Raw genomic sequence first — 18,280 nt, 5'->3', positions numbered from 1 at the left:
AAATTAGCTACTGGTTCTGCCAAACTGGTGCTAAATGGCTGAATCCCACTACTGGTTGTAAGGAATATTCTTAGAATCTACCAGAATTAGATTCTAACTGGTCAGATCTTTTGGAAGTCACCAAGACATATTTCCTCTTATTATCTGGAAGAAGTTTGAATTGCTTGATCCTGAGGAAATGGGCAAAGTCGTTGTGGATGTGAGCTTTGCCATCTATGTTCTGGACCAATGACCTTTGGTTAGCTAGGGCCTTCCAGGAGGTGGCATGTGGCTAGGTCAAATGTATGGTTAAGACCTCTCTTAGGGGTAGGGGAATTGTACTACTTGCCTTGAAGGAAGCAGTACTCTTCTCTTCCGAAGAAACTATCCTTCAATCTAGCTATGTTAGACAACTTTTGTTCTATCTTGAACCTCTCCTTTGTGATAAGGGTATTGAGAAAGTGATTGCTACTCAACTTCAGTGGCCTTAGATTAAACAGATTATCCCAAATGTGGGTTCAAACTGGCATACAGTATTGAAATAATTAGTCATGCTTGAAGATGATCTTTAGAGAGCTCAAGACAGGGAATGGCGCAACTATCCTGGGTCTTCTGGGTTTCCCAGTGGCTTTTAATTCTATCGATCATGGTATTGTTCTGGACCTGCTTCAGATATCAATACAAAGGCACTGTATTGTGGTGGTCCTCCTCCTCTCCTATGGCCAGTCCCAGTTGGTGTTGTGGTGGGGAGGAGGTTGAATCCTAGGCCCCTGCACTGATCGGTCTTTCATCTCGTCTCTTTAACATGTACACCACTGTTTCCCAACGTTGGCAAATTCCAAGTGTATGGATCTCAATGCCCAGAATTCTCAACAATAACTATACTGGCTATGGAATTCTGGGATTTAAAGTTAATACTTCTTGAAATTGCCAAGGCAGGGATATACTGATCTACATGAAACCACTAGGTGATGTCATTCAATGGCATGCAGTACAATATCATCTGTAGACTAATGATAGACAGAAATGCAGTACATGCCGTCTCCAAACCAGAGAGTTGATGGAGGCTGTGAGGCTCTGGATAACTTCAATTCAACCCTGGCAAGAGGGAGTGGTTTTAGGAATTGGGCCCCCCAGCATCTGGGGATGTGTCATCTTTGATTCTGGATGAGATTCCACTCTCCTGGACTGAGATGATAAACGATTAGGGGGTCTTCCTGGATAACTCCTGCTTGAAGAGTAAGTAACACTTGTGGCTAAAGGAAGCTCTCCACAGATTCATCTTGTGTGCCAATTGTACCTTTTCTTGCCTTGCTCACAACCAGTCACACCTTGATCATGTCCCATTTCATTTATTGCAATGCACTGTACATGGGTGTTCCCTTGAACATCACCTATCTCAGAATACAATGCTGCATATAGCGCACAGCGCTCTGTAATGGAATGTGGGAATGATCTTGGGAGATGGGGGTGGGGGAGAGATACTGCCTTGGAAACATCAGATGTACTAGAAAGCCTGTAGTTGCATAAAGAAGCTCAGGAATGATCCTTCCTAAGTTATCAGGAAGTTAAAAGAGACTTGCAAGATTCCGTTAATGTAGTGTTACAATAAATAGAATTAGCTCATCTGGTCTGTTTCCTGTCTGAGCCACCTGGGAAGGCTGATATGTTCCCAGATTGTCCCACATTACATTATATTACAAGGGCTACACAGGTTTCCAGTTTTCTTCCAGGTGTAATTCAAGTTGCTGTCTTTCATGGGACAAAGTTATTTGTGGGGTTTTGCCTCTTCCTGATAGGATCTGCCCATCCCATCAGATTGGATAAGGTAGTACACTTCAGGTACCTTTCCTGAAATGCTGGCCTATGGCAGGATCTAGAAACCTGCCTTTTCTGAGGGAGCCTCTATCTTGTGGAACTCCCATCGCCTGGACAATCCAGGAGGCCCTCACCGTTTAGTCTTCCAAAAGGACATCAAGACTTGGCGTTTTTACTCAATCACTGAAGTAAAATAATGGTATCTGTTGATGGTTATTGTGGCATCTGGGTTTTTAATTTTTTGCTTTATTTGTTTTTGTTTTTTGTTGTGAGCCTCCCAGAATTATGTTTAAAATCTTTTAAATAAGTAGATTTAATTAGATGTATAATTAGTTGGTAATTTTGTAGTGGGTATTTTAATAGTAGTGTCTATTCAAAAGCTGGTTTTCCTTCAAAGACTTTGTTTCTGTTCATTTTTCCTGTTTTCTTAATGCTTTGGAGGGAAGGTGTTCAGGAATACAAAATTTATAAAGCAGTTTTTCCAGTCATGATAATAGAGGTATATCTGACCTTTCTGTTTCTCTCTGTGTATATCTTTGCCAGTGGTAGCAGCTGTTCAAGTCATTTCAGGATCAGGATCTTCAAAGGCAGTGCAAGCGATAAGAGGAGAGAATGCCACCCTACCATGCACCTTCAAAATTACTTCTACAGAGACACTAGAACATATCTCTTGGAAAGGAAGGTCTTTGGGAAACAACATTACAGTAAGATATATACATATGCATTTGTGGGGAAAGTATGATGTCTGAGTGAGAAAATACAGTAAATGTTTTAAGATTCTGAGAATCTTTTCTTACCATTATTAATAACTAAAGCAAGTTCCTATAAGCGGAAGTATATTTTAGATAACCTAGTATCATATTACATAGAGGCTGACAAAGCAAAGACTGTTCTCAGTTAATGCTTAGAAACAATTGGAAATCAATACAGTTGATTCAGGTCTGCAGAGTTACCCTCTTTAAAGTGCATGCTAAACACTGGTCTGGCAACTACTTCTTTTCAGTAGTTGACTTGTCCAAAATCTGTTCCAGCTTCATTCCATGTAGAGTACATGATAATTAATTGAAATAACTGACCAGTGGGCATGAATCCCTGATCCCTGAAAATTATATGTCTAGAACAGTTGAAGTCTACGAGTCATAAAAGAGCCAAGGTTGCCTACCCCTGGTCTAGAGTAATAAGCTATGGCTTTCCCAGTAGTAATGTATGGCTGTGGGAGTTGGATCATAAGGAAGGATGAGTGCTGAAGAATTTAAAATTGTGGTGTTGGAAAAAACTCTTGAGACCCCCTTGGACTGCAGGAAGATCAAATCAGTCAATCCAAAAGGAAATCAACCCTGACTATTCTTTCGAAAGATAGATATTGAAGCTGAAGCTCAAATACTTTGGCTGCCATGTAAGAAGAGAGGGCTCATTGGAAAAGACCCCAAATGTGGGGAAAGATTGAAGTCAAAAGGAGAAGGGTATGGCAGAGGATGAGATGTTCTTTTGTTAACATCTTCACCTTCTGTTTACTAATCTTAAAACTTGCCAATGCACAAAATTCTTTTCACTTATCCATTAATAATTCTATTCCCTTTTAAGGATCTTTCAGAACCAATACCCAAACCATCTGCAAAAACTTTTGGTGATCTCTTTTTAATTTTTATGCCCACGATGCTCTCTTGTTTTATGTCTCTATTCAACATTTCAAGAACTAAAGTAAGAGACAGGATAATGGCTCTCTTGCCTTATTCCTTTTTGTATCTTACATGGTTTAGTTAAATCTCCATTAACAATTACTTGTGGTTTCTGGGAAATATAAATAGATTTTACTTTTAAATTTTGTTCGATATCACCATAATCATTACTTTTTTAAAAAGATAAGTTGAGAGGGCAAAAAGCCTAGAGGGTAGCAAGAGCAGTGCCCACTGTGTTTGTTTATGCTTTAGCAGAACAGTGGGAATCTCACTGCTACACTAACATGTACCCTTCTTTCTTATCTAGGGAGAATTTGCTAGGAAGCTGTCTAATGGTACTGAAAAATATCTAACACCTTACCAAGGTCGTGTAAGATTCTCTAACAATTTTAAAAATGGTGATGCTAGAATTACGCTTGATGAGGTGACCATGCAAGACAATGGAACTTATGAATGCTTAATCGAGATAAAAGATGTATTCCCTTCAAGAAGTGTTGACGTAGAACTTTTGGTCCTTGGTAAGGCATTCACGCCTTTGTATTACTGCCAGCCAAATATTTTAATTCAAGAGTATGTACAGTAAACAGGAAGCGCTGCCCGCAGTTAGTCTGAAACACTTTCTTCAATAATTCAGTGTGGAATATAATAGACACACACTGTTGTGTATATTGTAAAATTTTGTACAGTGCAGGGGTGTAGACTGTATTCTAATACTTGAGAAGCAGTACTGATGACACTTGAGTGTTTTAGCCAGTTTTGCTATTTAATTGAAATAATCAAGAAGGCAGATGAACCCAGTTTGTCTTTTGTGAAGATTTCTAGAATGTACAATGTCTCAGAAGAGGACTTTCCCATCATTTGCTAAATCACTTTTTAACTGGAAGTGCTGGTGAAAGAATTTCAGACATGTTCTAGAACTGTGGTGGCGAACCTATGGCATGCGTGACACAGGTGGCACGCAGAGCCCTCTCTGTGGGCATGCGCGCCATCGCCCCAATCTGGGTTTTATAAAACCTTTTCACTTTAGGCCTCTGCTGCCATGTGCAAAAAAAAAGGTTCAATCAATCAATCAATTTCAACTTCTCACGGGAAAAAAAAAGATCTTGCAAAGTTGGAATTGATTGATTGAACTTTTTAGTCCCGCCCAATCTGCCATTACCACTGAAGCCATGCTCACCCAAAGGCCCATGCCCGCCCAATTGGCCACACCCACTCAATTGGCCACACCCATCCAATGGGCCACACCCACCCAATGGACCATGCTCACCTGGCACCCGACTATACATAAGTGGGTTATGAGTTGCAGTTTGGGCACTCAGTCTCTAAAAGGTTCACCATCACTGTTCTAGAAACATGGGCAATGTCATCAAAATGTGGCATTTCCCCCATTTTTATATAAGCATACGTCTGTATGAACAAGCTAAACAGGGAAGATAAATTGCATCTCTCTAACAAAAAATATTATTTCTTATAAATGGATTTGAAGAACTAGAATTACTAGTAGGCTTAAAATTTAAAGACTAGGGATGGGATATGTGTGTGTGTGTGTGTGTGTGTGTGTGTTGATGCGTCTCTCCTTATGTTACTGAACCTGTTCATGGTTATTGTTTTTTTCTCATCTCTTTTTCCAGTGCGTCCATCCAGTCCAGTGTGCAACATTATTGGAAACCCAGAATATGGTCAAAATATTAACCTGACTTGCAATTCTGTAGAAGGATCCCCGAAACCTGAATATACCTGGGAAAGTTATGATATACAGAATCAAAGCCGGCCACTTGAAGGAAAAGCCCTAGGAGGTATACTCTTACTTCTCATTAATATAAATTAAATTTTTTACTTTCATTTTGTATTATTTTAAGTCTGTCTTCATCATTAAAATGAGGATGGTCATTTGAATTTCTTTAAAATAGTTTTCTGTATGGAAAAAAAGTATGACACAGTATGTTCTTTACTCATGCAAAAGCCACCTGGAACATATTTTATCCTCTGCCTTAAAAGAACTTTTAAAATGTGAATGACAATCAGTGGTTTGCTAAACGTTTGACTTTAGCATCCATTGTTTTGATACAGCTAGCTGAGTCTGCAGGGCCAATTTCATTCATAACTTTAGAGCTTCCCAATTTATGGGAAATAAATGGTGGTTTTAAAGGAATTTTAGAGATAACCATTTCTAAATATTAATGATAGGAACTTTTTATCTACAACCAACTTTGTTTAAGCCCCACTTCTGCAAGTTACAAAAATAAGCCAAAATGATATTGCTGCAGGATGAGAAAGAAAGAGAGGCTTTGCTAATGAGTACCCTTCTTTTAATTACTGAAGACTACATGTGTTTAAAAAACAAAACAAAATAGCTTTCTGTCTTTCCTGAGCATTTCTATGATGCCTTTATTTTTCCTGTAGTTCTCCACTATTCATTTCCTTTTAGGACAGTATGGTATATAATGATGCAGAAATGAGTAACTCAACATTCCATCTGTAAGGTCTCATTTCTTTCCAATGGAAGGTTGTTCCATGCTCACAATCATTCTATTCCCATAGCAATTCAGAATAATTGCTTGGTTCTCGTTCCATCGCAATTAAAACAAGTACTTTAATGTCTGTTCCTTGCTCTTTCAAAAATTTTGATAAAGGATCAATGACCAACCATCATGCATTAATTTTATTACAAGTAAAAGTATTCACTAATTGCCAGGAAGTAAGAGCATGCATGATTAAAATCTCACAATATTAAATTGAAGTAATATTCATTTACATGACTGGTATCATAAATAAACGCTGTTAGAATATCTATAATTTTGAAGCCAAAATGTGTGAGCTTGGCTACTTGGGTAGAAGAAAACATTGGACTTTGCTGATACAGACATTATTGTCAAATGAGGCAACATCTCATTCAAAAATGTTAGGGCTCACTTTGGGGAAGGAAATCACAAACAGTTAAATGTAATGGCATTTTATATATTAAATCTGTGTTCTACATCCGTTTTGAATGTGAGGCCCAAGGCTCTTATTGGAAGGAATGAAACCATGTCAATTTCCTGCAGTTTGTGATTTCTCTCTATCAAATATCTCGTTAATTTGATACTCTCTCAGCTAGACTGAGAGAAAGACCATCTCACCAAGGAAAAATTATTCATTTTCTTTGACCCTTATGTTATCATATTTCTTCAACTGCACAGTTGGAAAGAGCTGTCAGCCATATTATTAGACCAAATGAGAGCTCGTGTGACACATTCTGGGAGATAGCAAGCTTGTATAGTTTCCCATAACACGCCACATGAGCCTAACATTAGCTTTACTGTATGATACTTAGTATGACATGATACTTGGCTTACTGTAGCTGGAAAATGCTATCCTGTTATATAATATTCTGTAAACTGAAATATACTGATAATTGAAGGTGAAATAAAAGAGGACACCATCTTGTTTAACACAACAGGCCTTGGACAAAATCTGACACCAACACTATAATGAATAGAAAAGGGAAGATAGCTTTTATCCTGGAAAATATCAAATAAAGCCTTGATTAGACTTTACTGGGTTGGGAAAGAAAATATATTAGCAATGTATACTTGCTGTACACCAGATAGACCTATAGATGGTAGCATCAGATCAGAAAATCTTCCCTAAATGCTAATAAATTACTTGTATAGCATTGTTTATTTCTTTTTCTTTTATTCTCCTTTTTCTTATAAAACAGTATCTGTAAATTTACAGTATAGAAGAAGAATAAAGATTGTCTAATCTCTCTGTCTGTTTTTCTATTTAAATGTTATTCATATGACTGAAATAGAAACAGTATATAAAGTATAAATATTCACATAAAAACACAAAAATTGAGCAAGCAACAACTTCAAATTGTTTGGTCAATATGCTTTATTTACAAATGACTTATTGTACTTCTTTACTGTTCGTTTGTAGGAGTTCGTTGTGCAATATGTAATAAAATAAAGCATACTATAACTCGTTTTAGAGCTATGTAAAAAGCCTACAATATAAAACAATATTGTAAAAACAGTATAAAAGTCTACAGAGAATACAGCACAACTGATAAACTAAAAAAATTAAAAGAAGCAGTAAATGATGGCGTAAAAATAAAAGAATGCAATCATAATAATAAGAAACATAGCATAGATTACAATAAAATATTAAAGGAAATAATTTATGTATAATATATTTCCTCCTCAAATGGAGGATTCCAAGTTAATGCTTTCTTATCAATATGTGCAGATTTTCTATACTCGTCTTTTATTGCACACAATTTTTATTGCTGCTTCTTCACTCAATCACTCTTCTCCATTGCATGATGCTTGAGATCAAAGTTTTACATGAAAAGGAAATTCCCCCTTATTTATTCATTCATTCTGTTTGAATGTGCAGTTTTCATTCTGTTCAGGGGCTGATTTTACAAACCAGCCTACCTGATTCAAAAACAGGTCTTCATACTGCAATGTACAAATGGCTTGACTGGGTATTTGTGGAGATTCAAGTTGCTATTATGGGAGACATTTCTTGCAATATTTCAAAGTTAGATTACAATTTATTCCTTATCCTATGGTCAAGAGAAGAATTACTAAATGCATGGAAAATGATCAGATTCATGGCATTTAACTAATTTAAATTATTAATTTAATTGTAGTCTTTGATCCAGGTCTATTTACTTCCTAGTGCATGATCCCCAGCACAACACTGAAAGCTAAGTACTGTTCCTGAACTATTTAGAATATGCATTGTATAGCATATTACAGCTTTTTTGTTCGGCAAATAAAGAAACATTTAAAATATTATTAGGAATGAAGCTTAGAAATTTCTATATAACATATCATTTCATATCTATGCCTCCTGCTCTTCCAGGTAAAGCAAATATCATATACAGTCTCTTCTCCATTTATTGTTATAGTCAAGGTAATCCCATGAAGGAGAAAGAAATAGTGCTCAATCACCCATAGCATGTCATGGATGATTTTCAACCTTGACTTATGGATATTAATCTCGCTTCTCAATCACTACGCTACAATGCCAATCTATGTTAAGATACAGATAGGTATTCAAGAAGACGAGATCTGCTGAGGGCCCACTTTCAACTGCCGAAGTCACTGCTACTGCTCCCTTTGATTATCATTGCATTTCTCTTGTCACATCCCCCCCCCAAAAAAAGGCAGCATTGTAACAAGAGTAAGATGAAACACTTTCTTAAACACATTTTTCTGTCTTGAGGGGTATACAGTTTAGATAAGAAGGAGGGAGCATGTGAATAAGCAGTGGGGAAGGAACTTGGAAAAAATCCACTAAAGACATCTTGTCTGAAATTTCTTCAAAACTGGCAGCCAATACTGCCATCATGGCTTTCATCCAAACGCTTATAGCATAAGCACGCATCCATAAAAATGTCCTCTCTCATCAGTATGCTATGATTTTAAAATGTTGATTCCCACAAACAATGAAATTCTTTAGAAAGATGGAGAAAATTTTGCAGATGATAAGATCATCTTTGCCTAACCTGCATAGATCCTTGCTAGCCCAATATAATTTTCAGGCAGATGGCTTTGCTGGGATATTAGCTGTGTTCTATTACTAAAGGTTTATTAATGGATTCAGCATATTAGTCACATGCACTACACCAAGTCTGTTTACAATTTATTTCACAGAGAATGCTAAGCTTTGTACAAATTTCACTAAAAGGTCTCACCTGCATTTTATATTTGCAATAGTTAAAAATATGTTATTTCTAGATTTGTGAAAATATAATTCCTTATCTGCAAATAAATCAGAAGGACAAGAAATCAATTTGTATGTTTGAAAATTAAAGCAAAAGTCATATACAGTTTTGAACCACAGTTGCTATTACAGTTAGTGAATAGCTATCTGAGTTCTAATTATTATTATGTTCTTTTACATAGTACATCCTTTAATACATTACTTTCCCTGAAGGATTTAATATACCATGCACACTTATAAACCTTGGTTTACCAATCATAATGGCTGTGCTTGCACATTATATTCAGTCAAAAGTAAATGAACCATGTCATGAGACTTTCCCATTGTGCTGAGTTAAAGTACTGCCCACCAATCTTTGAGTAGGGATAAAATTATACTGGTATGAAATCTATTTTCTTTTTGCTATACTAAGTCTCTTGACTCTGTTCCCACTTACTGCCAGTCATCTAACTTCTCCCAAAGATAATTGGTGACAAAACCTGACAGATTTTATATACCTTTAGGCTGTCCTTGGATTGTGTTCAAATAAGGTGTGTATCTGTGTGAGGGGAATGTTACTTTAAGAGTGATAGCAGTAAGGATGACTTGAACCTGACTTTTTTTCCTGCGGAAAAGAGGGAGATGTCATCCAGAATCATCAGAAAAAGATGTTGCCAGGACACTGATGTCATGATTAGGTGTGGAAGGGGAAGGAACAATACACAATGTGTGAACCCAGCCCCTGGTTGTTTATAGGGTATTTTCTCTTCGCTTAACTTATCATTGAAAATAAAACTGGGACAAGACTACGTTATATGACTTCTTGACTTCTTAGCTGGTGTGCTAAAAGATTTTAGAAGGATTGCAAATGAGGTCAACAAACATAGCAATTGAACTTCATTATTAGGATTCCTTGAATCATGTTTTATGGGGTTATACATCTGCTGTGAGATCATCATGCTAAACTGACTTTATATATGGTAAAGTAAGAAATAGTGAAAAAAAATATTTTTCTGCTTGAACTTTGCTATGTGATTGGACCATTTTTCTTGTTTTCTACCAGGAGTGCTAATGCTGAACAACATTTCTATAAACACCACCGGATACTACATCTGCCTTTCCCAGAACATTGTTGGAGAGAACAAATGCAATATCACGGTTATTATTCGACCTCGTAAGTGTTTGGAGATGCTTGGACGGAGTAGAATAAAATAGAAGAGAACACCACATGGATAAAATAAGCCCATAAGTTTTTTTAGATCAGGCAGAATAGCTCACAATAAGAATTACATGTTTTACTGGCAGTTGCCTTCTGGAGTGCTCTCCTACAATTAAGCACAGACTCTTGCTCATTCACTTTTTACAGGCCTTCCTAGATGACATTATCAGACCATCCTCTATTTATGTTTTGTCCACAGCAGAGCTCTTTTTCTGCCTCTAAGAGGTATATTTTGTGGTATTTATGGTTATATGTTATGTAGGTGAGCCAATTACACATCTTTGAGCCATAACAGACTTTCCCTAATTAAAAAAAAATACTTGTAAATGGTTTAACTTTTTTTGTTTGTTTCAGCCTATACTTATTCTGGAGTACTAATATAAGTGATGAAATATAGCTTTTAAAAAGAAGTTTAACCCAAAACATTTTTCAAATTGTGGGGTTTTTTTCATCATGGGGAAAAAAGGGAGCTATTTTATTGTTTGCTTCTACTTTTTCACTAAACTAAACAACTGTGCAGTGGCTCCACAATTAAGGACATGTCAGCACATTTAGTAACTGTCTGAAGAAGGTATTGTCAGATGAAAAGTCTAGATGCATTTTGTCTGTGCAACCTATTATGTTCCATCTACCAGAATGCCAATGAACAAAATGGAATGCATAAACAAAAAGATTTGGCTCTAGATTCTGTTCAATTAACTTCTTTATCAAGGGCAGTTTATAGCAGTCTCTCAGCTCCCATTATAAATAATGACAAAAATTCCTGGCCACTATGATACTGGAAGTACAGTGAAAAAAAATCATATTTTAAAAATGATATGGAAGATTCCAATCATGCCCACATGTCAACTTTCTTCCCTAACTTCATTTCACCCATTTTAAATATTTCTCACCTGGTCTGGTATTAATTAAATGATTCTCTGTGTTTAAAAGTAAAAGATAAATTCTGTCACTCTTGTATTTCCTCCCTTTATTAAGGTAGAGCAGCATTTCTCAAACCTGGGAACTTCAAAATGTCTGGATTTCAAATGCCAGAATTCAACTTTCAGAATTTTGGGGGTTGACATCCACATTTTAAAAAATGCAGTAGAATAGGGGTCCCCATTCAAAATCCGGCTACAGAAGCGACAGGTGAACAGCATTGCTGGCTGTGGAATTCTGGGAGTTGAAGTCCACATGCCTTAAAATTGTCAAGGTTGAGAAACACTGCTCTACACCCAAGCAAACCGTACCCTGAGTTTTTATTCTTTTTGTGGAAAGTTCTGCTGCTTAATTACTCAACTTTCTTTAGTACTCTGCTGATATTCAGGAGAATATTTTTAAACATGTTCAAATCCTTAACAAATGTCTTTTCCAAAACACAGCAGAAGGGCTTATTGGTTCTGTGATAACTAACAGCTACTCTTTTCTTTCTACAGCATCCATGAACATTGCTCTTTATGCTGGGATCGTTGGTGGGATCCTTGCTGCTATCATTATCATAAGTGTTTTGGTTTATTGTTGTTGCTGTAGGAAATCAAAGAATCAGGACTATGAGGCAACGTGAGTGTCCTTTGGTAAAAAATGTGGGGGTGAGATGGGATAGGAAGAGAGAGAGAGAGACTGTCTATTTTAGAGGCAGGGTATAAATTTCACACCTAGTTTTTTTTCCCTTAAGATTATTTGCAGCACTGTTCACAGTTGGGCTAAATAAAGCTTAGTAATGTCAGTATGGCTTGTAATAATGGGAAATTTGCATATTGTGAATTAAAATTTAGCCAGTATTTTCCTGACTCTGACACTACCATATTATTCTATACCTACAGATTTGCTCATGCCTGATATAGCAAAACCAAGCACAGTCTTTCAGCACTTTCATCAAGTGCATTGTTAAAAACTATCTATGCATCTTTTCCTTTATAAATGATTGGTGGATTTTAATTCCCGTTCCATAAAACATTTTCTAGCTTTCAAGTATTCTTCTTAAAATTATACTATTCAGATGTAATATATTACTGCTTTATGGGGGGGGGCAGGAGGTGTAGTAATGATAAACCAATTGTTTGAGATAAATCTATTCTGCCAGGAAAAAAGCTATGACATCTAAAAGGAGAACGAATCAAATAAAAATAGTAATTTAGAAATTATTTTACAATATCATTCTTGAAGTTAGAAATAGATTTTTGAAAAGCACTTTTTATGCAGCTCTTAAAGGTTCTTAATTTAAGCAATTAAAGTAGTACCTGAGATCTTTCAGGTACATTCTGTGTTCCAAACAGTCCCCTTGTACATCAGGCTGAAAGGTCATTTCACTTTTGGCATATGGCCCTCAACATATTTGAAAAGCTTGGTCTGAGTGATAAATTTCCATTCTTTTAAAGCCAATTATAAAACTCCAGACTTTCTTTTAGCTTATTCTAGATAATATAAATATAACTGCTGAAAGACAATATTAAGAATATAGGAAAATCTTTCATTCTGTCACACTGAAATTTATCAGATAAGAACGTATTTAGTTATTGTTTGGAATAGAAATTACTCGCCGCTCCCTACTTTTTAGAATTGGCAAACCACTTGGTAACACATACTTCTCATTATGTAGTCCCAAGCCACTTTGAAGGTTTCAGATTTTAACAATTACCTAAAAAGCGTAGAATACATTTTTACCTTTTGCACATTTGGATATGCATGAGTTGCATAAATGAATTCATCAAACATCTTGAGTATATGAATACACCAAAAAAAATTTAACTACTTCTCCCCAGCCCCACCTCTCTATTCATTTTCTTGGCATGTTTCTAAGTAATCTGATTTAATTTATACAAAAGGCACACTGGTTAAATAAACAACAGAGAAAGACAGAAGAGCACAAAGGATCAAGAATTGCTTGACAGATAAACAATATAAAGCAAAATAAACACAAGAAAAAAAAATATTTGTATAGCACATTTGATTGAATTAAGGAAACTGAAATGATTAATTTAATGTTTTCTTAATAGTGACATATCTACTTTTTAATGCTTGTCCAAGAGAGAACTACTTAAGAAGTATTGGCCTTGGAACTGCAAACTTAATTGTAGCTTTCTTTTTACCAAGTCCCTCTGAATACAGGATTTAGTTACAGCAAATTAAATTGCCAAATTGGTTTGGCAATTCCAGTTCTGCAATAAGCAGAATGAGTCCGGTAGCATCTTTTCAAAATAACACATTTTATTTTAAGATATAAGCTTTTGTGAGCTGCAGCTCACTTAATCAGATGCATGCAGTGGTTTAACTTATTTTATTTTAAAATACAGTGGGATGAAGTGGGAGTGTAGAGAAATACTGCATCATCAGCTTATTTACAGTAACTGCTCTCTCTCTCACTCGTTTGTGCTGGTAAAGCTTCTTTGTTCTAAAACTGCTACTTTGAGATCTGTAATGGAATGTTTCATGAGATTAAAATGTTTTGCTACTACTTTGTCCTTGTTTTGAATCCCGATATCAAATTTGTGTCTGTAAATTATTTTGTGCAAAAGTGCTGGGGTTTGCGATGGTGCTACTTTATTAGTGTAGAGCAGTGTTTCTCAAACTTGGGAAGTTTAAGGTGTCTGGACTTCAACTGCCAGAATTCAACGGCCAGAATTTTGGTGTCCACATTTTTTTAAAGCTGCCAAGGTTGAGAACCAATATCACAGATATAAACATTTGGGCTTGTTGCAAATCCCAAAACTTCATACACAAAGTTAAAGGCATTTTTACATGTTCTTTTTCTAATGTGATATATGCCATTATTTGCCAGCAATACCCCTCTGGATTCTATGTAAGTCAAACAGGCCAAATTGAGTTTAAGTGCATCAACAGGTTTCAGGCTATCTCAGAAGGCCTAAACAAACACAATGGGCTTTGGACATATTACAAATGTTATTTCATAATATAGTTGTAATTTGACTCCTATGGAACTTTTACTTAAATAACTCCCACACCACTTCATCCCAGTGTATTATAAACTGTCAGTTAAAGCATTCGATATAGATAAAGACCCACTAAAGATCATATTTTCTATGGTTGTATGGTGGTCACATTTTTCCACTTTATCAAGATGGATACAGTGCTTAACTGTATTAAATGCCTTACAGAAGTCAGTGTGTACTACATCCACAGCATTCCTTTGGTCAACTAATTTAATCATCTCATCAAAGAAAGGAATATGATTTTTTTGGTATCACCTGTTTTTAATAGATCAATTTTACTTCTAGTAATCACTCTATTTGTTTCTAAGTGTTACAAACCCATTGCTTAATTATCTTGTCTAGAATTTTCCCAGGTATTAATGTCAAACTCATTGGTCTGTAGTTTCCTGGGCTCACTTCTCCCCACTTTCTTAAATATTTGGTTCTTTTCCTTTGTTCTCTAGGTTTTCTCAAATACTTTAGCTAGTGGCTACATCTCTCACTTCCTTGAACATCCTGAGATTTAATTCATCTAGCCCAGGAGACTTGAATTCATTCCACAGTACTAGCTATGTTACCAATTTTATACTTATTCTGATCTACATTTCTTGTCCACTCCTCACAATGCTACTTCTGACAATTTGGGCTGCTATTTCAATTTGTGCAATTGCAAAGTAAGAACTAAGCAAGTCAACTTTCTCTTTGTTGTCTGTCATCCTCTCGCCATCTCCTCCAACAAGTGGACCAGCTGTTTCCTTGACTTTCCTCTTCTTCTGGAGATAGCTAAAGGATTCTTTTTGTTTGTGATTTTTGGCATTGATAGCAAGCATGATCTTATGCTGAGCCTTAGATACCATCCTTGCAGATTCAGACCATTTCCTCATATTTTGCTTTTCTTATGTGGTCTTCTTTCCATTTGTCACACTTGTTCTTTTTGTTTCTCTCCTTTGTTTCTCTTTGTTTAGAAGATAATATTTGTAGCTCGGGGTTGGACTGTGTGCTCTTTGGTGGTTTCTGAGCTTGATTATTTTCTTGTTTCTTGTAAATATTTCATTACCAAAATAGGTAACATCATCAGTGCCATTATACCTAGTTTGGTAATGAAACATCTACAAAAAAACAATCTAGCTCAGAGACCACCAAGGACCGCAGAAACTGGTTTCATTAGGTGTCTCCTTCCTTGCCTGTCTCCACCCTCTTTGGTATTGATTGAGTTTGGAGCCTCAATTACCTAATATTTCAAGAATTTCCCAAACTATTACTCTGAATCTGAAAAGATGCTGCTAGACTCTATTTTTTTTGGCTACAATAGGCTAACAGAGCTGTCCTTCTAAATGTTCTTCAATAATGATTCTATGAGTTGATTATTGCAAACTACTTAGAATAGCTTCTAGGTGATAGGCGCACCATAGAAGTTTAATAAATAAATAAGTGCAGTAATTATTATAACTATTTTTAATTAAAAAAACCATCCACTGAATTAATCCTTTTATGTTTAATTTTTAGGGAGACAGAAAATACATTCCAACCTAAACATGAGAATGTTGTAATCCGGGGACCTTCCAAAGAAGAGATTCAGGATGAAGAGGAAGAAAGGCTACAGATGTGATTTGTGTTTCAGTTGTCTAGACGCAAACACTTCCAAACCCTTCTTTCCAAAAGAAAGAAAGAGAAAAAAATGATTTATAATCAATATTACTTTTTATTCAATAAATGGGACCTTATGCATTGGGAGTAGGATGAAAATAGAGAATGAATAACCATGTAAAAGACACAGAAGGAGGAGGAGGAGGAGGAGGAAGAAGAGAAGGAGGCACAAAGCCGAATAAGAAAAGCTAAAATAAAAGGTACCTCAATTGCCAGGATCCTTCTCATCTGCTTGCTAGGAAGAAAAGAAAAGAAAACCTTTGGGAAGTGTTATCTTGTATCATGGATTTTATGCAAATTCTATATGCAGCAGATGAGAATTCTTCAACACTGACATTTTCTGCTATATTTGGAAAACAGAAGCAAAATTAAAGCCATCTCAGTTTCTATGGAATGCTTTTAGTATTATAAGACAAATATATAAAATCTACGGCCTCAGTTATGATTGGTTAGTTATCTTGCAGCATCTATGCACTGAATACTTGATAATCATTTGGTGGACAGGGTACAGATCATATTAGAGCCATTAGACTATGCTTGTTCCCCTGCTATTCCAGTAATGACGTATATTTGGAAAGATGTTGATTTCCCCTGAATTGTATATATTACTCTTGCTATATTTCACTATTTCACTATCACAGGTATCTATTGACCAATATGTGCCTCCTGTCGTGGTTCCGACAGATAGAGACAAATAAAGCAGAACTCTGAGGCTTGCAAATTCCTCAAAGAACATGTTTATTGATACAAAGTATCAGCACGTCAAAAGTGAAACCAAGTCTGAATAGACACATAACAATCCCTAATACAAAGTTAAGAAATCCCACCCCTAAAGCTATGCAAGCTACTATGTTCCCCCATTCATCTTCTTGGCGGCCTTTTCACGAAATGTCCAGCCTGCAGTCCTGGGAACAGCCGATGACCTTCGTTTCCACGGGAGAAAATCTGTTTAGTCTAGTGAAACACCTGGTAAACCCCCCTTCCTCCGTGCTATGTGTCAACCAAAAATGAGTAGGGAAAATCGCTGCAGCCATGCTCATTTTCAAAGTTGACACCTCCATTGTGCCTCCAACTGCCTCCATTATTTTGTTTCTGTGTTTCTATTTAAATAGCCATGCTCTCTTCTAATGCACATGCAACCACAAAGCACTTGTTTAGAAAGAAAACTATAAGTGCCTCTCCTGCTATTCAGAAATGTTTAATTTTCGCTTTTGTCTGCTAGCTTTTTTATGCTTTCTGCTAGCACTGCACCAGTGCAATTATACTGCTAACAATGATTTTATTTAAAAAATTAAAGAAAAGAAACTTAATTGCAGCTGGCTACAGCTTTGAATATATGGTCTATTAATAATTTTTATTCTAATAGTTTGCTATGTTTTGGAAGTTGATTTTTTTTTAACTTAAAATACTCCCTCGCTCTTAAATGTTGAGATATTTCAACACTAGTTAGCACTGTTAGCCACAGATCAGCCAAATGGGAACAGAATGCCTTGCCTAATTATTACATCATTATCTTTACTTTGTTAGAATGTAGGATTTAGTGAATATTTAGTAATATTTAGTGAATAGAATGGTTGCAGGAATTGGGTATCTGTAGTTTAATGAAAAGGCAACTAGGAATGACATGACAGCAATATTTGAAGGGCTGCCACAAAGAAAAGAGGGTCAACCTACACTCTAAAGCATCTGAAGGCAGGACAAGAAGCAATTGACGGAAACTACTGTAATCAAGGACAAAACCAACCTAGAACTAAGGAAAAATTTCCTGACAGTTGTAACAATTAATCAGTGGAATGACTTGCCTCCAGAAGTTGTGGGTGCTCCAACACTGGAGGTTTTTGAGAAGATATTGGACAACCATTTGTCTGAAATAGTATAAGGTTTCCTGTTTGAGCAGGGGGGTTGGACTAGAAGACCTCCAGGGTCCCTTCCAACTCTTATTCTGTTATTTTTATGGCACAGAATTCCTCACTATGAAAATATGTATGTTCATCAGTGATACCATGTCAAATATTACAAAATATCTAAAAATGTACACAATCTTTCAGAATCGATATTCAAATTATATTTGAACATTTCATTCCTTTTTTATTTGGCTTGCTTTGCACTGAAATACAATTAAAAATAATTTTGTAAACCAAGCAGAGAATTTGCAGTTCTGCTTTTAGGCGTGGGAGGAATAGCAGGACATTAATGCTCATAACAGGGCATCTCAAATTAACTGATGACATGAGACTGAAATACAGCCAAATGTCCAGTTGGACTCAATGGAACAAGCAGTTTTAAAGTTGGCATAGTATCATCTACATCCTATTAACTCAAAATTGATT

General features: G+C 36.1%; 1 protein-coding gene across 1 annotated transcript in view; it reads left to right on the top strand.

The window, feature by feature from the left end:
• LOC120316625 (cell surface A33 antigen-like) overlaps positions 1 to 17,260 on the top strand; it is a 31,288-nt gene extending 14,028 nt beyond the window's left edge. Inside the window, exons 2-7 of the mRNA XM_039362412.1 lie at positions 2,341 to 2,501; positions 3,784 to 3,994; positions 5,108 to 5,272; positions 10,237 to 10,347; positions 11,811 to 11,934; positions 15,810 to 17,260. Of these exons, the coding sequence (XP_039218346.1) occupies positions 2,341 to 2,501; positions 3,784 to 3,994; positions 5,108 to 5,272; positions 10,237 to 10,347; positions 11,811 to 11,934; positions 15,810 to 15,912 (875 nt within the window). The 3' untranslated portion in view covers positions 15,913 to 17,260. The remainder of the gene's footprint in view (positions 1 to 2,340; positions 2,502 to 3,783; positions 3,995 to 5,107; positions 5,273 to 10,236; positions 10,348 to 11,810; positions 11,935 to 15,809) is intronic.
• The last annotated feature ends 1,020 nt before the right edge of the window (positions 17,261 to 18,280 follow it).

Source organism: Crotalus tigris, unplaced genomic scaffold (genome assembly GCF_016545835.1).
Source record: "Crotalus tigris isolate CLP2741 ecotype Arizona unplaced genomic scaffold, ASM1654583v1 scf7180000019434.231144, whole genome shotgun sequence".
NCBI classification, from domain to species: Eukaryota; Metazoa; Chordata; class Lepidosauria; order Squamata; family Viperidae; genus Crotalus; species Crotalus tigris.
This window is presented reverse-complemented; position numbering and strand designations above follow the sequence as displayed.